This window comes from Myotis nattereri (assembly GCF_964212035.1).
Source record: "Myotis nattereri genome assembly, chromosome: 5".
Lineage (NCBI taxonomy): Eukaryota > Metazoa > Chordata > Mammalia > Chiroptera > Vespertilionidae > Myotis > Myotis nattereri.
The window spans coordinates 18,053,242-18,076,579 of NC_138080.1; the positions used below are offsets into that span (position 1 = coordinate 18,053,242).

The window sequence follows — 23,338 nt, forward strand, 5'->3', positions numbered from 1 at the left end:
AAAGTACTAAAGTGAGAAAGCACAGATGATAATAAGAAGCGCTCCAAGGCGAGGGGAGGGGGGGAGCAGGAGAAAGGCTTATGGAACAGAAGGTACCACCAGGCACAAAATGATGCCTGGTTCACCTTCACATGCCTCAGTTTCCTTAACTGTGAAATTGGAACAGCTCCTGCCTACTTTATCACTAATGTTCTCCAAGGGCTCCACAAACAGGAGCTGTGACTGTTATTACAGAAAATATGAACGCTATATTGGGAAGTTATCCCACCTGACAGGCCACTGGCTACAGCCCCTCACAGCAATTCCAGAATCTCTGCTGAAGGTTTTCTACTTGAATTTAAACTAACCACAAGTGGCCATCATCCGCACTTTGTAAATGGCTGTTTTCCCTGCTCTGGGTGATGTGCGTCATAATGCTCCCTGAGGGAATACCTGGGTCAAGCCTGTTTTGTAAACTTTGATTATAGAAAATTGCAAACATACCACAGAAGTAAAGAGAGCAGCATAATTAACTGCACGCATCCAACACCTATGGTCTTTAGGTGGCCAACCTTGGTCTCCCACACCCCACTAGCTTCTGTGAAGCAAATCCTACCCAACGTGCATTTACAAATGACAGGTCAGTATTTATCACCATCCCACAATCACGATCTTCAACAATTTAACAAGCATTTCTTCATCTGTCACAGTCACACTGCTTGAAATCTATAGGCTCCCCACCACACTCTCTTCCTTTCAATCATACATTGAAGAAATTAGGTCATTTATCCTGTTTCCCACAGATAGGTTTTGCTGGTGGTATCCCTGTGGTATAAAACACACCCACTATCTCAAAAACCAGGTTTTGAGGCCTAACTAAGCAAGTATGCCCTCCTTGGGGGATGGCCAGTGAGGATGCTCGCTGTTGGGACCCACCATTTCATTAGGTGTCTGAAAACTTATAATTCATAATTCTATCAATTAGCCAGAATATATCAATAGCTGTGTTGTCCATCAGCCAGATGAGGTCATTTAATTAGATTTAAATTAAATTAAAAGGTGACTTCCTCAAACTATTCCAGGTATGGATTCAGAGCATTCCAGAAAGTTCTGTGGGGCAGCACTGAGCTGTGAGGGAAAGTTGCCCTCACCCACTATTTCACATATAAGAGGTAGATATGCTTGCTTCTTTTCCTCTACCAATTTTCAAAATGAGCCGATTCCCTACTGGCAAGTGTCTTCCTTTCCTTTGCCTGCCAACATAAACATAGATTTTTTTTTTTACCCCTTTGGTGCAGCAATTCAGGGACTCCTTGTTTTCCCTCCTGCTCACCTGCCCACCCTTGACCATGGGAGGCCCTGTGGGTCCTTCTGGCACAACCCCAGTACTGTCTGATGCAACAGGGATATTCCAATGCAGATTCAGAATTAAACCATTTTAACCTAAATGCTTTGATTTTATATTTACACTTTTATTTCATGCTGAAATTTTTGGTTCTTAAAGACATTAATGACTTATTTTCTTCTATAACATATAATACTAAGACTATTGGTATTGTTAACCTGAAACCAAATATATGATTTCTAAAAACAGTTAAAGATTTTTAAAATTTTTCATTTTGTCTTTATGCTGTACCTCACTAAAATATTTACAAACTATTGTATTTAAAAGTCATGTAAATACATGCATCTAGATTCATTTATTTCATTTTCCATTGGTTTTTAAGGACTGCCACATGCCCTTTGACATACTTTTATAACTAGGGCCCCAGTGCACGAATTCATGCACCTTGAAAGGAACTGTGGGCCACGAGGCTGCAGAAGGCCCAGGGGCAGGTCTCGGCCCATCCTCCGCGCCCCTGCCTGGCCCCTCCCACCATGGCCCTGGTCCCATCTGCTGGCAGCTCCTCTCTGCTGCTGCCGCCCCCACAGCTAACAGTGCTGGCCCTGCTCGAACCTGCTGAAAGCGTGGAGCAATTGAGGCCGGTGCCAGCAGCAGGTGCAAGTGGCAGTTGCTGCCCTGATCACCCCTCAGGAGCAGAGGGAGGTAGAGAAGTCCTCAGGGGTGATCAGGGCCAGCAGCCGCCGCTGATGGTAACGAGTGATTGGGACTGGCACTGGGCACCAGCAATGGGTGCAAGCGGTGGCTCCAGCGCCAGCAGCAGGTGCGAGCACAGGGTAGTAACCACCAGAGGCTCGCCCCCATGACAGCGACCGGTGCCCACCTTGGTCCGGCACCCCCGCTCACCTGCCTCCACCATCCCACCTCAGCCAACACCCACCATGTTCCACACATGCCCTCTGGTTGTCAGTGCACATCATAGCGACCAGTTGTTCCGCCATTTGGTCTATTTGCATATTAGCCTTTTATTATATAGGATTATGTAAAAGACACACCCAGCGCTACACAGAAAAAAACCCAGGTAAGTCTCCAGTAACCCTGTCCCCTCTTATTCCTCCTCAGAAGTGACCATGTGGTTCACTTATACTATATAATAAAAGCCTAATATGCTAAGTGTCCCGTCATCCAGTTGTCCGTTCAACCAATCAAAGTGTAATATGCTAATGATATGCTAAGGCCACTCAACTGCTCCCTATGGCGTGCACTGACCACCAGTGGGCAGATGCTCCAACTGGTAGGTTAGCTTGCTGCTAGGGTCCGGCTGACTGGGACGGAGCGAGGCGGGCCAGACACACCCTAGAGCCCTTCCTCATTCCTCCCCGGCCCCAATCGTGCACCAGTGGGGTCCCTCGGCCTGGCCTGCACCCTCTCGCAATTCAGGACCCCTTGGGGGATGTCGGAGAGCCGATTTCAGCCCAATCCTGCAGGCCAGGCCAAGGGACCCCACTGGTGCACGAATTCGTGCACCAAGCCTCTAGTACAGTGGTTCTCAGCCTTCCTAATGCCGCGACCCTTTAATACAGTTCCTCATGTTGTGGTGACCCGCAACCATAAAATTATTTTTGTTGCTACTTCATAACTGCAATTTTGCTACTGTTATGAATCATAATGTAAATATCTGATATGCAGGATGTATTTTCATTGTTACAAACTGAACATAATTAAAGCATAGTGATTAATCACAAAAACAGTATGTAATTATATATGTGTTTTCCAATGGTCTTAGGCGACCCCTCTGAAAGGGTCGTTTGACAGGTTGAGAACCGCTGCTCTAGTAGGTTATACTTCCATTTTTTTAAAATTAAATATAAGCAAATACATATACATCCATACCGCCCCCCCCCCCCCCGCCTTCCTTTGGATAAAAGTGAACACACTACATCTCTTTATCCTTTACCTTGTTCTTTTTTCCAGTTGTCACTTCACTCTTAATATTCCATCACCATGACATGTAGATCTCATCCTTCCTTCACCGAGGGGTTAGGGTCCACCCTATCAGTCCCCAGCCTCAACTGACAAACACCTAAATCATTTCCAGTTTTGTTATTTCAGAATGTTTTAATGAATAACCCTATCACAATCCTTTTTTTAAAAATATATTTTTATTGATTTCAGAGAGAAAGGGAGAGGGGAGAGAGATAGAAACATCAATGATCTGAGAAAGAACAAAGTAGGTGGGATCTCAATACCAGATATCAAGCTGTATTACAAAGCCACTGCTCTCAAAACTGCCTGGTACTGGCACAAGAACAGACATATAGATCAATGGAATAGAATAGAGAGCCCAGAAATCAGCCCCAACCAATACGCTCAATTAATATTTGACAAAGGAGGCAAAGAACATACAATGGAGTCAAGATAGTCTCTTCAATAAATGGTGTTGGGAAAATTGGACAGATACATGCAAGAAAATGAAACTGGACCACCAACTTACACCATACACAAAAATAAACTCAAAATGGATAAAGGACTTAAATATACGACGGGAAACCATACAGATACTAGAAGAATCCAAAGGCAACAAAATCTCAGACATATGTCAAAGCAATTTCTTCACCGATACAGCTCCTAGGGCATTGGAAACTAAAGAGAAAATAAACAAATGGGACTACATCAAAATAAAAAGCTTCTGCACAGCAAAAGAAACCATCAACAAAACAACAAGAAAACCCACTGCGTGGGAAAACATATTTGCCAATGTCATATCTGATAAGGGCCTAATCTCCAAAATTTATAGGGAACTCACACAACTTAACAAAAGGAAGATAAACAATCCAATCAAAAAATGGGCAAAGGATCTAAATAGACACCTTTCAAAAGAGGACATTCAGAAAGCCAAGAGACATATGAAAACATGCTCAAAGTCACTAATCATCCGAGAGATGCAAACCAAAACAACAATGAGGTACCATCTCACACCTGTCAGACTGGCTATCATCAACAAATCAACAAACAACAAGTGCTGGAGGGGATGTGGAGAAAAAGGAACACTTGTGCACTGCGGGTGGGAATGCAGACTGGTGCAGCCACTATGGAAGACAGTATGGAGTTTCCTCAAAAAACTACAAATGGAACTCCCATTTGACCCTGTGATCCCACTTCTAGGAATATATCCCAGGAAACCAGAAACACCAATCAGAAAGGATATATGCACCCCTATGTTCATAGCAGCACAATTCGCCATAGCTAAGATCTGGAAACAGCCTAAGTGCCCATCTGTAGATGAATGGATTAGAAAACTGTGGTACATCTACATGATGGAATACTATGCTGCTGTAAAAAAGAAGGAACTCTTACCATTTGCAACAGCATGGATGGAACTGGAGAGCATTATGCTAAGTGAAATAAGCCAGTCAATGAAGGAAAAATACCACATGATCTCACTCATTTCTGGATAATAAAGACCATTATAAACTTATGAACAAAAATAGATACAGAGGCAGAGCTGTCTCGAACAGACTGTCAAACTACAGCAGGAAGGCCGGGGAGGGTGGGAGGGCAGGAGGGGGGTGGGTAAGAGATCAACCAAAGGACTTGTATGCATGCATATAAGCATAACCAATGGACATAAGACACTGGGGGGTAGGGGAGGCCAGGGGATTGTCAAGGGCGGGGGGGAAAAAAGGAGACATATGTAATACTCTTTGTAATACTTCAAGCAATAATAAAAAAAAAAAATTAAAAAAAAAATTTTTTTAAAAAAAGAAGCATCAATGATGAGAGAATCACTGATTGGCTGCCTCCTGCATGCCCCAGCATTGGGGATCAAGCCCACAACCCAGACATGTGCCCTGAACGGGAATCGAACCATGACCTCCTAGTTCATAGATGGATGCTCAACTACTGAGCCATGCCAGCTGGGCCACAATCCTTCTTTTTAACAGTGTATCGTTGGGATAAATTTATAGAGGTAGAATTGCTGGAGCAAAGGGTAAGCAATTCCCACTCAGAGGAGTTATAAACCCCCCTCCAAGAAATGTATGGTGGAGTCTGATTCCCACCAACAGAACGGAGTCCACCTCTGTGGGAAAAGGTCAGAAATGTTGTTTTGATGAAGCTCCAACAACCATTGTTAGTATCAGAGAAACTAAGTATTTTCCATACCTTGGTTGGTTAAGGGCCATCTGCATTACTCTTTCTGTGAACTGTCTGTTTTTCTATAAGTCACACCCATTTTTGATTCCTGAACACCCAGCACAAATTGCATACACAAATGTTCTTTATTTTTTTTAATCCTCACCCAAGGATATTTTTCTATTGATTTTTAAAGAGAGTGGAAGAGAAAGGGAAAGACAGAGAAATATCAATGTGAGAGAAACTCATCGATTGGTTGCCTTCTGCACTCACCCCGATTGGTTGCCTTCTGCACTCACCCCTACCAGGGCCTGGGCCGGGAAGGAACCTGCAACAGAGGTACATGCCCTTGACTGGATTCAAACCCAGGACCCTTCAGTCTGCAGGCCGATGCTCTATCCACTAAGCCAAATCGGCCAGTCACAAATTACCAAAAGGTGCAAACAGCCCAAATTTATCCCAGATGAACATAGGTAAACAAAATGTGATCCATCTCTGCAATGAAATATCACACAGCCATAAAAATGGATGAGGTGAGATTCATGCTACAAAGTGGATGAATCTCAAAAACATTACACAGAGTAAGAGAAATCAAACACACAAAGTCATATGTTATGATTTTGTTGATATGAAATCTACAGCACAGGCAAATCCATAGACACAGCAAGTAGATTAGTGGTTGCCAGGTTAGTGGCTGGGAGAGGGGAATGGAGAGTGACTGCTAATGTGGACGGGGTTTCTTTCAGTGGTCTGGAATCAGAGAGAGGTAATGGTTGCACCACTCCTGAATATACACCCCAAAAATTAAAAATCACTGAAATATATACTATAATTGGTGAGTTGTATGGTATGAACATTATATTTCAATTTAAAAAATTCTTTTTAAACACCAGTAAAATTTGGTTTTGTTAGAATACTCTGGGCCTTGGCTAGGTAGCTCAGTTGGTTAGAGCATTGTCCCAATACACCAAGGTTGTAGGTTCCATTCCCAGTCAGGGCACATAAAAGAATCAACCAATGAATGCATAAATAAATGGAACAACAAATCAATGTTTCTCTCTCTCTCCACCGCCATTCCTTCCTCTCTTTCTCTAAAAGCAATTTTAAATTAAAAAAAAGAATATTCTGTAAATGTTTTCCTAACACAAGTACTTGACCATGCCCATGTTTTCTTGCTATGGGTAGATAAGAGCTGAAACCTAACAAAACTGACCCCTATACCCTCATCAAATACCACACTCAGCCCAGCAGGCAATCTGAGCAGCTGTGATGCAGGTTTGGACATGTACTCCTTGATAAGTCACCTGCCAGCTGCCAGGAGGAAGCAGCTGACTGACCCAGGAGGTCTCCACACTGCCTCCAAGTCCTATGATAACTCTGGATTCTACATTCTTCTCCAGATAGGCAGCCTTAGGTCAAAACGCTGCTGGCCAGGCCCTGATAGCAACAGACAAAATCCCACCTGGATGGCGGGATCTGCCTGCTGGGTCTTGAGAGTCCTTGACACAGCCTGCACTTGACAGCTCTAAGCAGTGGAGGCATGGCTCAGTTTCCCCACAGACATGAAGCAAGATAAGGGCAACCAGCTCCAAGCACCAGTACAAGGCCCTGCACTGCTGACAATGGTTAAGGGAAAATTCTACCAGTTTTGGTCAGCATTGGGAAATCACAGAAATGGCCAGAGGGCCAAGGACACCTGGCCAGGATTATCCGTGGCCTCTGATCCTCACAGAGGATCGGCTCATCCTATTTAGGCCAGGGCTTTTCAAATGAGTGATCCCTGAGACATGAGAGGAGAGCAAGTGGAGGCCAGCAGGGTCTGGGTAGCCCCGTGGAGATAGTCTTATCACACACTCCTGTAGGGAGGACTTGACTCCTTCCATTTCCTCTAAGAGGTGGCCATCAGCTTCTGAGGCAGCACTCAGTTTCAAATGTTCAAAGACCTGAATGAGTCAGAGCCTTCATTACACAGATACCAGAACCCAAGCACTCACCTGGCTTCTGGGCATGGGACTCTGGTCCTACCAGCTGGCCATGGCAGCAGCTATGTAAAAGGCAACTTGCATCAACGTGCTTACCAACCTAAAGTGAAGGACAGAGAAAGAAACCTGAGTTTTTAAGGAAAGTTTCTAGAACATTCTGGCAGTTTTAAATGCCTCCAACCCCTGTGATTACATAGTGAAATTTTAGATTTCAACCATAGGTCTGTCTCAGCCATCTTCCACAGGGGGGCAGCTGAGGAAATTAATTTCTATCAGTCTCTAACCTATAAACACTAGCATGGCAGATGCTGTCTTCAACAATATGATAGAGATGAGACTGTACACAGCCAAACACCAATGTGCCAAACACCCAGAAAACGGCTCAAGGTTTGACTATAACAGTAATGACATTAACAGTAATACCCTGCATTTAATAGGTGTTTAACAATGAGTTCCAGGTACTGTGTCAAAAATCTCAGTATTTCTATGAATCCCCAGGACAACTTTAGGGGCAGATTACAGAATCATACCCATTTACAGAAAAAGAATCTGATGTGCCCAATACTCAGGAATTTGGTCACCTAGGTCTCCCTCTCCAGGTGCGTATTCCCTGGCACAGACCTCAGAGAAACTACCCACTGTTCCAGCAGTGCAAGATTTGCTCTCAAGAAGTTGAGAGTGCAATATGTCTGGGGCCAAGCACACTTCACCTCCCAAATGAAGGTGGCTTCACCTTTGAGGGACAACTCACAGTTTTACCCCAGGAATCATCTCCAGAGATAATACTGCCGAGGGAAGAAGGTGCTGCCTGTTTTACAGACAGGAAAACTAAGTTTAAAAAATATTCGGGAGCTTTCCTGAGATCACAGAGACAGCAGACATTCAGGGCTTCAGGCGCATAGGCTAAAACACAGTGAACCAACCAAATCCTGGACTCCTGGGCAGTGCTGTCAGTTTTACCTTGCTGAGTGTTATCATTCTTTGTGCCCAAAGAATGCTTGCTCTGATATGAAACCTTTATTTTTAAACTGAGATCACAGCAATTCACAGCTCATGGATGGCGAGAAACACTCCCACAGGAGAACTTGTAAAATAAGCAAGTATCAGTGATATTTGGGCACCAAGGAGCACACAGCGTTCTCCTCAGCGAGGTCTAGGGCAGGAAACACAGTGGATACAGATAATCCTAGTTCTCTGATACCACCCAAGCAGTGGCTCCTCTCTGCTATGGAGGGTGAAGCCTCAGAAATAGGGGCCATGGGCTTTCCAGGCACCTGCTCTCTTCAGGATCAAGGTCAATACACAAAAGTCAACAGTACTGCCTGGCCAGTGTTGCTTAGTGGTTGAGAATCAACCTATGAACCAGGAGGTCATGGTTCAATTCTGTCAGGCAAGTGCCCGGGTTGCAGGCTCAATCCCCAGTTGATCAAAGATTCTCTCTCATTATTGATGTTTCTATCTCTCCCTCCCTCTCCCTTCCTCTTTGAAATCAATAAAAATTAAAAGTTAACAGTATTTCTACATAATGGCAACGAATAAATGCAAAGCATTTTTAAAAATCCATTTACAACAGCATAAATGTGAAATAGTTAAGGATAAATTCGATTTTTTAAAATGTGCAAGACCTACAAACTGAAAACTATAACAATACATCCTTAAGAAAAATAAAAGAAAAACTAAATAAATAGGTCTTGTCCATGGGTCAGAGGTATCAACTCTCCCTCCCAAATTGGACCACAGATTCAACGCTGTCCCAATAAAAAATTCCCATCAGGCTTTTTTGTAGAAAAAACAAGCTGATTCTAAAATTTATATGAAAATGCCAAGGACCTGGAATAGTGAAAACAACACTGAAAAAGAGGAACAAATTTGGAGGGCTTACCCTACCATAAAGCTACAATAAACAAGTCTGTAATATGGACATAAAGACAAACATGTAGATGGGTGACCAGAATATACCCATGCACATGTGGATAACTGCTTTTCAACAAAGATCCAAGTATTCTATTCTATGAGACCATAAGACACTGAACAACATTTCCTGGAGGGTTAACTGGCAAGAAGGTAGGTCATCTTTTTTCTTTTTTTAATTGATTTTTTTAGGGGGGGGGCAGGGCAGAGAGAGAGAAACATTAATGTGAGAGTGAAACATAAATCGGCTGTCTCTTGTACACCCCCCCCATCAGGGATTGAGCCTGCAACCTGGCATGTGTCCTGACCAGGAATTGAACCAGCAACCTTTTGGTGCATGGGGCAGTGTTCAACCTACTGAGCCACACTGGCCAAGGTGAGGAAAGTTATCTTAACAATCTGTTATTACAACACACACATTGCATCATGGGTAGAGTGCAATATGCAAGAAGTTTTAAGGTCACCATGCTCCACCATGGCTTTCCCCATCTTAGCTCATGGCACATCCACAGTCTACTAGCTGCTCAGATTAAAATGTGGAATTGCCATCTTAATCTGACTATCCCACTATCCAGTACATCTGGAAATCCTGTTGATTCTGTCATCAAACATACCTGGGGTCCAACCAGTTCTCACACCTCCACTGGCCACACCATCCTTTCTGCTATAATGGAGGCCAGCAAACTAGACCCCATGCTTTCAATCCTCAGCTTGAAACCCTTTGAAGGTCCTGCATTCACTTAGAATGAAGCTTGAGTCCAGACAGTATGGCTCAGTGGTTGAGCATCAACCCACACACCAAGAGGTCACAGGCTCGATTCCCATTCCCAGTACATGCTAGGGTTCGAGCTCAATCCCCAGTAGGGAGGCGTGTAGGAGGCAGCCAACGGATGTTCTCTCTCACTCATGTTTCTATCTTTCTCTCCCTTCCTCACTCTCTAAAAATCAATTTTAAAAAGTGGTGGTTTTTTTTAATAATAAAAGAATGAAGCTCGAGTCTCTCCTATATTTTGAGGCCTACCCACTGGCCGGTTGTTTATCCTGCTCCATCCTTGCTGGCTCCCTGGCCATGACTCCAATACACCAGGCACCCTCCCACCTGGAGGTCTTTTTATGTTTTAAATAAAATCCCAGACACTTTATCATTTTAACAATTAATTCTTCAGTTTGCAACCTAAATTAAAAAGGACCTCTGAAAATATAACTACCATGGCCCAGCTGGTGTGGCTCAGTGGTTGAGCATCGATCTATGAACCAGGAGGTCACGGTTCAATTCCCAGTCAGGGCAGATGCCCAGATTGCAGGTTCCATCTCCAGTGAGGGGCCTGCAAGAGGCAGCCGATCAATTATTCTTTCTCATTATTGATGTTTCTCTCTCTCTCCCTCTCCCTTCCCTTCTGAAATATATATATGAAATGCCATATAAAAATCCCTAAATGTCAACAAATGCCTAGTCCATATTCACGAAACTTCTCAGAAATGCCTGTATACAGCCTGTTCTAACAATAGTTGCCAGAGCATTTGTATTAGCTGTTCCCTCTGTTTTGATCACATCCCCCTCCCAATGGCTGACCCCAAGTTGATACTCAAATGTCTCCCTCTCAGAAGCCCACCTGCTGCTCTCCCACAGCCCTGGCCTCTCTGCAAGCTCCACACAGGCAGCTATTGTGTTTATAGACTTTCTCACCCGACAAAAACATAAATGCCGCCGAAACCGGTTTGGCTCAGTGGATAGAGCGTTGGCCTGCGGACTGAAAGGTCCCAGGTTCGATTCCGGTCAAGGGCATGTACCTTGGTTGCGGGCATATCCCCAGTAGGAGATGTGCAGGAGGCAGCTGATCGATGTTTCTCTCTCATCGATGTTTCTAACTCTCTATCTCTCTCCCTTCCTCTCTGTAAAAAATCAATAAAAAATATATTAAAAAAAAACAAACATAAATGCCACAAGGAAGGGGATGTCTGCTATCTGTTTTATTCCAAGCACCTAAGACAGTGTCAGAAACACATACCAGGTGCCCGATATATATTTATGGAATGAATGAACAGGGATGGTTTAACATTGAAGAAGGAACCAATCTGAGGAGCAGAAGCTCTCAGATACAATTAGTGTGAAAGTTGAAAAGGAGCTGAAACCAAGCAGAGACCACTTAGCACCATGAGATTTGGGAGCATTTCTCTAAAACAAAATATAATCGCTTTTCGCTGATACAACATTTAAACTGTTTTGCCATCTACCCACACTAGATGGGTTTAGAGAGCTTTCAGTTTTTATTTCCAACCCATACATTTAAAACAGTATCAAGTAACCCTTAAGTACATAATTACCAACTCATAAGAGGCTCTTCTGTTCCCCTGATAAATCATTATGGTTTGGCTTTGACCCTGCACCTGGGTACTCCACTTACACACACACACACCAACTCTGAGACACAACCCCAACACAATGATTTCCCAGTTTGAGAGAGATCACACTTGGTGAGAGGGCAGCCATGGTGATTTACATGAAATCAAGTCACTGCTTTGGGCAAGAGAAGTCCTTCATAACCCTTTCATCCTCTGGAGCTCAGGCAAGTAAAGTCAGCTCCCTTTTGACTTGAGGGGAGGAGCCCCAGCCAGACACTGACTGCTGCTGGCTAGGGAGCTCCAGTTCCAAGGAGACGCTCAGGTTGCAGCACCCATGGCCAGCCCAGTGCAGGGACTGGTCTCTGGGGCCATGGGCACCTGACTAGGAAGCCTGGGCTCTCCAAGGCAGCCACAGAGGGCCCATCATCCCTGCCAGAGGCCCAGCCCTTATGAAAACTGCACACTTCTGGTATCCTGCACTAACCAAACACTTGTGCTATCCTAAAATTCTTTAACTATCTACAACCAAGTATTTACCACCACCCGGGCTCAAATCCAGTCTTGGGAACATGACATTAGGCAAAAAAACTCCGAGGTGAAACCCAATAATATATTCCACCTTCTCCCATTTATAGGTCCACAAAGTCCACTTTTTCCATGCAATCCAAGTGCTCCTGAAAGACAAGGGTTACATAGACTCTCTCTGTCAACAGTCTTAGCAACAAATGCACTGCCAAACTATTAGGAAGGGAACTCCCTGGCCGGCCCTATCAGAAAGGAAGAAACTGAAGCAGAGCAATTGTGCAGCATGTCAAGATTCACTTGAGCCAACAATTCAGTTTTCTCATCTGGGATCAGCAAACTACTGTCTGGGCCTGATGTGGTAAACGGGTTTCCTGAGACACAACCATGCCCACCCAAATGTGCACTACCTACAGCTGCTTCTCCTACAACAGTGGTTCTCAACCTGTGGGTCGCGACCCCTTTGGCGGTCGAACGACCCTTTCAGAGGGGTCGCCTAAGACCATCCTGCATATCAGATATTTACATTACGATTTATAGCAGTAGCAACATTACAGTTATGAAGTAGCAACGAAAATAATTTTATGGTTGGGTCACAACATGAGGAACTGTATTTAAAGGGCCAGAAGGTTGAGAACCACTGTCCTACAAAGTAGAGCTGAATAGGAGCAACAGAGACAGCACAACCCCAAAAGCCAAAAATATTGACTTCCTGCAGTCCTGACAGGCTGTGCCAAGTATTAAAGGAACAGAGGTGACCCAGCCACAGTGGCATGCCTGAAACAAAAAGGACAGAGGCATAAGAAGGAAGTGCGCTGGCTCCATGTTGGCCCCAGAGGACAAAGCAGTACCTACTCTCCCCCTGGGATGGAGACTTATTAACCTGCAGAGCAGAAGAGAGCATGACTTGGCACACTAAATGCGAAGAACCAGTCCCATGAGGGCCACGGAGCCAACAGCAAGGCCACACAAGCCCATCCTTGGCAACAGAGTTGGCCTGTCTTCACTGTCAAGCTAAGGTGTCCACTGAGGTAACAGCCAGTATGTGCTTTCCAGGGCCCTGGTTTGCCCCTGCCTGTCCTCCCTCAGCCACAGTAACCACAATCTCACTGAGAGAGAGATGGTCCATTCCCTGCACTGCGCCAATGAGGCCATTCCTAAAGTCCCTTAAAAACCCCAATGCTGCCGAAACCAGTTTGGCTCAGTGGATAGAGCGTCGGCCTGCGGACTGAAGGGTCCCAGGTTCGGTTCCGGTCAAGGGCATGTGCCTAGGTTGCGGGCACATCCCCAGTGGGAGGTGTGCAGGAGGCAGCTGATCGATGTTTCTAGCTCTCTATCTCTCTCCCTTCCTCTCTGTAAAAAAAAAACAAACAAACAAAAAAACCCCAATGCTAGCAACATCTCACCATGGATGTTAAGGCTCGGCGTGCTTTAGGCCCAGATGACCCTATGGAAGTCATCTGGCACACACATTTGTATGTATACACATCCACACACAGACATACCCCATGCTCCTTGTCTCAATTCTTCACACCCACATCTGCCTGCCTCTACCACCAGACCTTTGCACATGTTGTTCCCACCACTGGGAAGGCCCTCCCACTCATCCCTCAGACACAAGCACCTGTTATTCAGGCCCACCCTGCCTGACCAGTTCTTACCCCATCAACCCTTCCATCCCAAAGGACTAAAGCCCCATCGCTTGGCACAGCTGAAATTTGACATCTGGCATCAAGCATCCCCAAATGCTCCTCACGAGAATAGGTTCTCACTCATCTCCTTATCCAATGCCCAACAAGACACACAGGAGAAAATAGGGAAATGGAATCATCCCTGAGTTATAAATACCCAATCACTGTTTCCACCATGGACTTGAGTAAACACGTAACAATATAAACTCTATTCAGGAACAAGCAACATGAAGACAGGCAAGAACACAGCCCAGGAGGTCACAGTTTGATTTCCTGTCAGGGCACATGCCTGGATTGTGGGGTATGCAGGAGGCAGCCGATCAATGATTCTCTCTCATCATTGATGTTTCTATCGCTCTAACCCTCTCCCTAACTCTCTGAAATCGAACATATATGTATGTATACACACACACACACACACACACACACACAGACAAACATACAAAATAGAAATAGACTGAGATACAGAGAACAAACTGATGGTTGCCAGACAGGAAGTAGGGGAGTGAGGGGCTAGGTGAAAAAGGGGAAGGGAGTAAGAAATACAATTGGCAGTTACAAAATAGTCATGGGGATATAGAGTACAGCATAGGGAATACGGTAAACCTCAATTTTTCGGACCTCTATTTAACAGACTCCAGACTTAATGAACAAAATTTCCAGTCCATATGTCATATGTGAAAATAAACACCCTGTTAATTTTAAAATGCTTTTAACCAAGATTTGCTTATAATTAAATTAACAGGTTATTTTGTTGTTGTTTTTAAACTCACTGTTATTTTTAACAAATTTTAGCGGATGGGCCATATGTTAGAAAAAACTGTAGTAATTTCACTCACATAAATATTACATATCTACAACTGTAGTCTACATATTTAAATCCAAGAATCACTACTCACAAACAATGTGCAGCAAATGATTAGCACATAATCACACCACATCTCACACGGTAATTGCTTCTGCTGTCCAGTGGCCTGACTTTCTGCAGCAGTTTTTTTGTTTGTTTGTTTTTAACCTATCTCCATTGATCTCAGAGAGGAAGGGAGAGGGAGAGAGAGAAAAACATGACGAGAGAATCACTGATCGGCTGCCTCCCGCACGCATCCCCCTAGGGACCAAGCCCACAACCCGGGCACACGCCCCAGGCCAGAACTGAACCCAGGACCCTCAGCCCACAGGCTGATGCTCCATCCACTGAGCCAAACTGGCCAGGGCTGCAGCAGTTTTAATGCCTGCCAGTCCAAATTCCAAGTAACATTAAGCCACGCCCCAGCCGTGTGCATTTGTTTACTCATGGTAACTGGTGAATGCATGCATTTACTAGAGCTATTTCAGTATAAATTTAAAATTACTGTAATACGTATAGAAAACTTTTCTGTGAAATTAAACTTTTCATACATAATTTTAATTACACAGATGTGATTACATAAGTAAAAATAGGTAAACTTAACTAATTTGTCAATTTTTTAACATAAGAATTCAGAAAATCTACTTTATTATATAACGAACTTTCAGCTTTAATGGACACTCACCCTTGCTCGAATTAGTCCATTATATTAAGATTGACTATATAGTCAATAATATTGTAATAGCTATATGGTGCCGGGTAAATACAGACTTATCAGGGGAATCACTTCTTATATTAATGTCTAACCACTACACAGTACACTTAAAACTAATCTATATACAGTGGGGTCTTGACTTACGAGTGTCCTGACTAACGAGTTTTTCGAGATACGAGCTGTCTCTCGGCGATTTTTTGCTTTGAGGTGCGAGCTAAAATTCGGGTTATGAGCCAGCTTCAGATACCCACTGCTAGTTGGCACAGCGAACGTCACAGTGAACGCCACAACATCAGCCCAGCATCACGTGTCTCACTCGTTCACTTTAAGATTTGACATACAAAGGACTTGTATGCATGCATATAGGCATAACCAATGGACATAAGACATTGGGGGGTAGGGGAGGTCAGGGGATTGTCAAGGGCGGGGGGAAAAAAAGGACACATATGTAATACCCTTTGTAATACTTTAAGCAATAAAAAAAAAAAAAAAAGATTTGACATACGAGTAATTTGAGTTACGAGCTCCATCACAGAACGAATTAAACTCCTAAGTCAAGGCCCCACTGTATATAAAAACCATGCTACCACAACAATGGATGACGCACACTGCAGTGGCCACCTCCTGCACCCGCCCCCCAACCAGCCCAACCTGATTGGCCTCCAACCCAGGTGGGTGGCCAGAACCCACCTGTGAACAAATTTGTGCACCAGGCCTCTAGTACAAAATAATAATGGATGTCACCTAACCAGTGTGGCTCAGCTGTTGAGTGTTGACCCAAGGAGTCACTGGTTCAATTCTCAGTCAGGGCACATGTCCAGGGTTGTGGGCTTGATCCCCAGTAGGGGGCGTACAAGAGGAAACTGATTGATGATATTTCTCTCTGTTTCTATCTATTCCTCTCCCTTCCTCCCTCTCTCTCTCTAAAACAAAAAAAATCAATAAAAACAATAATAATAGTGAACGTCAACTGTAATTGAGAAATAAAATAAATTTCAGATAGACCCATATTTAAAGTGTCCAGGAATCCAGAAATCAAATGTCAACATCTAAACTAATCTGAGGCTTTGGGAAGTGTTGGAAGTGTTTAGTACTGAGGATGTGTGGTGTGTTACAATATTAAAGGACATCCTAAAGAAAATGTCCCAAAAACACAAGAGGAAATGACTTCTCTCTTAATAACAAGGACCTAGGAACCGGCGTTTTCCACTCAGTGTAAATGCTGTATTAAGGAAATTCTCTGACAAACAGCCACAGGAAAACAAGGAATACCTTTGATCTCTGAGCTGAGCACTAGAGCAGAGACGACCTCAGATGTTCCCGGACTCTGCTCTCCAAAGTCCTCTGAAGACACCAGGAATCCTGTGTGACCCCACCAAGCTAGAAGTACAACCAGGCCCCCACCCCTCTAGGGACCAAAGAATACTCACGGAATCTCTATGTTCCAACAATCCCAAGATGATGTTACAATGAACCTTCTAGAACCACACATATCCTTTTTTCTTAAAACCCACAATATGTGGCACAAGGTAGGCCATCAAAACATGAATGCCTTAGTTCCTTTCTCCCTAAGCTATCTCTTGGAGGATAAAATGATGCTCTCATAGGAGATGTAGGATATCTCTGAATTCAAAAAGGTTCAATGTTTTTATTGTGTTAAAGCATACTTAACATACTCATAGAAACAGGCAACAGTATGGTGGTGCCCGGAGGCAAATAGGGGTAGAGGAGTAGTAAAGGGTAAAGTCAGTCAAATATATGGTGACAGAAAGAGATTTTACTTTGTTTGGGTGGTAAACACACAATGCAATATTCATTGTCAACTGTAATTGAAAAATAAAATATTCAGATCATGTTTCATAGAAATCTACACTTGAAACCTATATATTTTGTTGACCAATGCCACAAAATTTATCATCTTAACCCTGTGTGGCTCAGTTAGTTGAGCATCGTCCCATGCACCAAAGGGTCGTCAGTTCAATTCCCGGTCAGGGCACATATCCAGGTTGCGGGTTTGATCCCCGGTTGGGGTGCATGCAGGAGGCAACCAATTGACATTTCTCTCTCACAGCGATATTTCTCTCTCTCTCACCCCCTCTCTAAAATCAATTTTAAAATATTTTTTATAAAAGGAATTAAAATTTTTGTTTTACCATCTTAGCCATTTTAAGTGCATAGTTTAGTGATGTTAAGTTCATTCACAATGTTGTGCAACCATCCCCACCATTCAACTCCAGAACTTTATCATCTTGCAAAACTGCAACTGTCCCCATTAACACTAACTCCCCAACCCCCAGCCCCAGCCTCTGGCACTCTACATTCCACTTTCTGCCTCTATGAATTTGACTACCTTAGAACTGCATATAAGTGGGATCACATAGTATCTGTCCCTTTGTGTTTAGCTTATTTCATTTAGTACAATATGTCTTCAAGGTAGAACCACACACATTTTAATCCTTTGGGGCCAAAGTATGTACAGAACAAAGCCCATGGAAAAAGCCCTGGTATACCCACAGCCAAAATGGTTCTAGAATCCTGCTTCCCAGACTAGCCATGTCCCTAACATCCTCCACTATCAACCAGTGCTTCCCACCACTCCCCAAATAAATTGCACAAGACAGTGACACTAAAAAGACTCAGAATGGTGAGATAGACCAACGCCAAATGTTATGCCTTGAATGCACTGCAAGTGCGCCTGTCTCACCCCAGCTCTTATATCCCACAGCACTCTGTGTCCCTCACACAGCCATAAACCAGGGATTTAAAAAGTACTCATCAGGTGGACAGTAAAGATGACAAACTTGTCTTGTGCACAAACTTTTCCTAAAAGTGGAAGCCAGAGACATCACAGTTCAACCCAAACCTATTCCCTGGAGCACCTGGGCTAGACATGGGACCCTATACAGGTCCACCTGGGAATTGAGCCCTGAGCTTACAACATGTAAACTCTAAACAAGAGGGAGCTAGACAACTAGCTCAAATGGCCCACCTACCAATCCATATCACTGAAAAGGAAAACACTGCGTTAACAGCTAGATGCATTAACAGCTAGATCCCCTGTGCAATCTCATACCTCTGGCAGGTGCTCCCCACACACTTTTCATAATATTTCTCTTTGAAAGGTAACACCAAGCCCACCTATCTTGTGAGGCAGAACCGTGAGGCAGAACCAAGCCCAAGGATGCTGCACCAAAAACAGTAACACCAAGGGACCCCACACAAGGTATCCACTCACAAAGGAAGAGCATTTCATTGCTCATCGTTTCAAACAGGAAAGCCCACAGCACCCCAATTACTTCTGATCAACTGCTCCTGAAGAAAATAAGAGAGCAAAAATGGCCCTAGCGGGTTTGGCTCAGTGGATAAAGCGTCGGCCTGCAGACTGAAGGGTCCCAGGTTCAATTCCCGCTCAGGGCACATGTCGGGGTTGTAGGCTCGATCCCCAGTGGGGGGAGTGCAGGAGGCAGCCGATGCATGATTCTCTCTCATCATGGATGTTTCTATCTCTCTCTTTCTCCCTCTCCCTCCCTCTCTTTCTAAATATCAATAAAAAAAAAATATTTAAGAGAGCAAAAATGGTAGTCTGGGGTTCCCTGCCTAGTTTGATTTGGGCAAGCAAGCGGTCTCCTTTGCAAATATACATGTCCCTGAATGACCTGTGACTGCTAAACATGCCAAGAGCCCTCCTGACACAACTAACAAGGGAACGGAGGAGGCTGGGGAGGGAGTAGCCGAGTCTCCAGGACTAGTCGAAACAGAAAAGTTTGGGAGGATCACAGAAAGCCCCACCTGCGGAAAACGCCTCCATTGTAGCCTGTGGCCAACAGGAGGTTCCAACGGCATCCAGACTCCCTCCCAAGAGACACCATCCAGGGGACCTCCATGTTGTATGGCATCTCATAGCTTCATAGCTGGCTATGCTTATTTTCATGTCAAGAAATAAGTCTTGCCCTAACCGGTTTGGCTCAGTGAATAGAACGTTGGCCTTCGGACTGAAGAGTCCTAGGTTTGATTCTGGTCAAGGGCATGTACCTTGGTTGCAGGCACATCCCCAGTAGGGGGTGTGCAGGAGGCAGCTGATCGATGTTTCTCTCTCATCGATGTTTCTCTCTATTCCTCTTCCTTCCTCTCTGTAAAAAAAAATCAATAAAAATATATTATTAAAAAAAAAAAGAAAGAAAGAAATGTCTTCCAGCCATTCTATTCTTGTGGCAAGTTTTCTTGAGTTTGTTTTTAAAAAAGCAACACCTTATCACACAGGTAACCTCCTGGAAAGGCAAGAATCCTTCTTTTACCAATGGACAGGGTGTCCTATGCTGCCTCTATGGCCTTGGCCAAAAGTGCCATTTGCTGCCTCAACCAGATTCATGCAGCCACAGGGCTATGTGTGCCATGAGAGCAGAAGCAAAGCTATACCACCTGAACATCTCCATGCAGTAAAAACAGCACCCATGAAGCAGGTCACTTTCTCATTTGATGACAGTAAGGGACCAAACCTGATCTGCATATTCTTGAGGGGGTAAAGACCAAGGAATCCCCAAGGTCTTCTGAGGAGCAGCATGGAGACCATTGCTAAGCCATCTTCAAACAGGCAGTCCTGGTGCAAAAACAGCTAGATCCAGCACGCAATCTTGTACCTCCGGTAGGTGCTCCCCATATTCTTTTCAGAATATTTTTCTTCGGAAAGGAAAAGAGAAAACTGTTTGATGTTCAAGAGCACCCAGAGAGAGCAGCATTCTGGGACAGTCCCATTGTATACAAATGAAGACCTCCAGCTTAAGCTAGAGAGAAAAAACACTTCATGGTTCTGGAATACAAACAAAATCTACCCAGAGTAGTTCACAGAATTTATCCCAGCAATATCAACATAAGATTATTGTGATCAGTTAGCAATAGCAGACAGGAAGGCAAAAATCTCTCTGAATAAAGGTAAACAGGGAGTACCTCCAGGTCTCACCTCTAACCCTGGAAAGATCTGGAGCCTCTGCCTTCATCTCAAAGAAAGATCCCATCCTCCAGGCTGGTAACAGGAGACCGAGAATGAGTGACTGAGGTCTACTGAAGCTGGTAGTTTCTGGAACACTAAAGGATCTGCCAAGATCCAAATCCAGACCAGCTAGTGGGCACCCAGGTAGATAGCAGTCAGTGTCTTCTACCTACAAACTTTCCAGATGCCCCGGAGCCAAGTTTTGAACAGGAGCAAGGACTTGGTAGAATTCTAGAAATCCAGTCTGACACTGGGCCTTCAAATAATAACTTATAACCATCTGACCAACCAAGCTTCCCTAAGAAGCAGAATTCAGTTTCTTTGACCATTTAGGGGCCAGGTCAAATAGTCAACACCATCTGTTAATTTCTCAGTTGTGTCAGGAGCTGTCCACCAAACACACCACAGCACTGACCGCCCAAGGGGTCCTGAGGCCTCACCACAAGGTCCAGGCCAACAAGCTGGTTCCAAGACCCAGAGGCTTCATTACTACTGCAAACTGATGAAGCACAACAGTAATGACAAAAACCATGTGACCGACTAAAATGATGCAAAGTGTAAAGAAATCATTAACAAATGGCAACATCCATGAGTAAAATCATGGCTTGTTCTTACACACACTAAGAACTGAGAAACAATATAAACAGATATCATAACTTCCCAACAATAAAAACATCAGAGGGTACCAGAAAAGAGGTGTTCCTCGGGGAGGGTGTTCACAAAACCTCCAACTGTGCCCATCACCCCCAGCCCCCAGGGTAAAATGAGGCCCAGATGGAGGTGAAAATGGGCTACACCTGGCTTCTCTCAGCTGTTAGAGCTTTCCAGAACCCTGCATGGACACTTCGAATCATGTAACCCTCACAGGAGATGCCAGACGACCCAGGGCTGTCAGCTGGAGGGAGTTTTGCTTGATGTGTCCAAAGAGCCAGCATCTAAGAAGCACACAGGAAGGAAACTTAGCTAGGGATCAAACCCCTGGAGAACGCTGGTCTAAGAGGAGCAAGACAGCAAAAACCAAACTTCCCCAACGAAGCTTTAGGAGAGTGAAGGGCCTGCCTCCCAGGATGCGATGGCAAGATGAGAGTCTTGCAACTTGCTTGCTGCTTCTCCCTCAAGTCAGGAGTTTACCTTGCTGGTAGGAGTTTTTAGTACGAAAACTCTGATGTGTTATGAGATGCAATGCAAAGGTCGTTAGAATCTGTGCCTTAAAATAAGACGTGAAGAAATCTGCAAGGGCCATGCAGGCCTGGGCTATGACCTCAGTGGGACTTGGCCTGCATTTGAAACTTACCCCAAAACCAGGGGCCCCCACAAAAGGCAGAACTTGACCACACAAAGTCCACATCCAACACAAACTGGAATGTTGTTCATCCGCGTGCACACACCAGAGTGACTGCACAGGCCAGGCTCCTCTCCAGCAGGCAGGACCAGCACACACATGCACAAGCACGTTTACATATGCATATACAACACACACAGGGCCAGCAGATACTTTGTCTTCCGTGCAAAGGTGGACTTCTAAGCTGTCAGTTGTTGAGAACACAGACTGCATATCCCAGAGAAACACTGTCTTAAGTGGGGTCAAGTTCCCAAGCAGCCCACAAAGTCCACCTCACTCCAGTGTCTCTAAAGCACAATCCTACCAAGACAACCCAATCCCAAGACATCTCCTGGGAAGTCACCCAGGGTCCCAGGCCACCAGCCCTTCCTGCACAGAGGCTGCAAGACGGGTAGGGGCCAGGAGGGGAGAGGCCATGAGGGGGACAAAGCAGGGGCGTTCACTCACCTAAGTCTTTACTGGGCCAGCCTTGATATTGACCCTCATGCCTACTCCCAGGCCTACCCCACTGCTCTGCTCTGCCTTCAGCAGCCTCACACAGACCCAAGATCCAGCCTGAGAGACCCAGGCCCTGCAGGCCTGTCTCCAACACCCCGTGACACGACTGCCAGGGAGGGAGCTCTGCTCTCTCCATGGTCCAGGACGCCTCCTGCGTGCTCATCATAGTTTGGTGGGGCTGGAAGGGGAATTCCTGGCTCTCTGCTGAGAAAGCTACCGTTGGGCACACAAATTCAAACTGCTACAGAAAAAGAACACTGAGGACAACTTTGGGGACATGAAGAGAATCATCTTTATTTAACGCGATGAAAAAGAACTGGTTCCCAAGAAGGGTTTAACCCTGCTAACAATTACTGAATTCTTTATCTGGTGTCAGGCACCATGCCAGCACTTTACATGCCTGATTTCATTTAATCCCATAACCACAGAACAGGTACTGCCACTGTTACCCACACTTCACATGGGGCACTACCAATGCCACCCACATTTAACGAGGAACTGCCCCTGTCACTCACACTTCAGACAAGCGACTGCCACTGTTACCCACACTTCACACAAAGGACTGTCACCGATGCCCACACTTGACAGGTAAGAAAGCTGGGGCTGAGAGGTCAAGGTAATTGGACAAGGTCACAGGGTTAAGAAGTAAAATGGAGATTCAGACTCAGGTCCGCCATCTCTAAGGCCAGACTCAAATCTGAACCACTGTAACTCTAGAACAGTCTGACACTGAGACCATCCTTGGGCTGAATCCTTCCCAATGTGCTAGGGAAAACTTCCTAGAACAAAGATCAGCCCGTTCCCCCTGGCCCCCCATTCCTTTTCTGAGAGCACACTAACTTAATCCTTTACTGAATTGCTGGGAAACCTTCTAGGGCAGTGGTGGTTCTAAACCTTCCTAATGCCGCGACCCTTTCATACAGTTCCTCATGTTGTGGTGACCCCCAACCATAAAATTATTTTCGTTGCTACTTCATAACTGTAATTTTGCTACTGTTATGAATCGTAATGTAAATATCTGATATGCAGGATGTATTTTCATTGT

General features: G+C 44.7%; 1 protein-coding gene across 1 annotated transcript in view; it reads right to left on the bottom strand.

The window, feature by feature from the left end:
* GATAD2A (GATA zinc finger domain containing 2A) overlaps window positions 1–23,338 on the bottom strand; it is a 108,124-nt gene that overhangs the window by 55,166 nt on the left and 29,620 nt on the right. Inside the window, exon 2 of the mRNA XM_081091536.1 lies at window positions 7,450–7,537. Within this exon, the coding sequence (XP_080947662.1) occupies window positions 7,450–7,464 (15 nt within the window). The 5' untranslated portion in view covers window positions 7,465–7,537. The remainder of the gene's footprint in view (window positions 1–7,449; window positions 7,538–23,338) is intronic.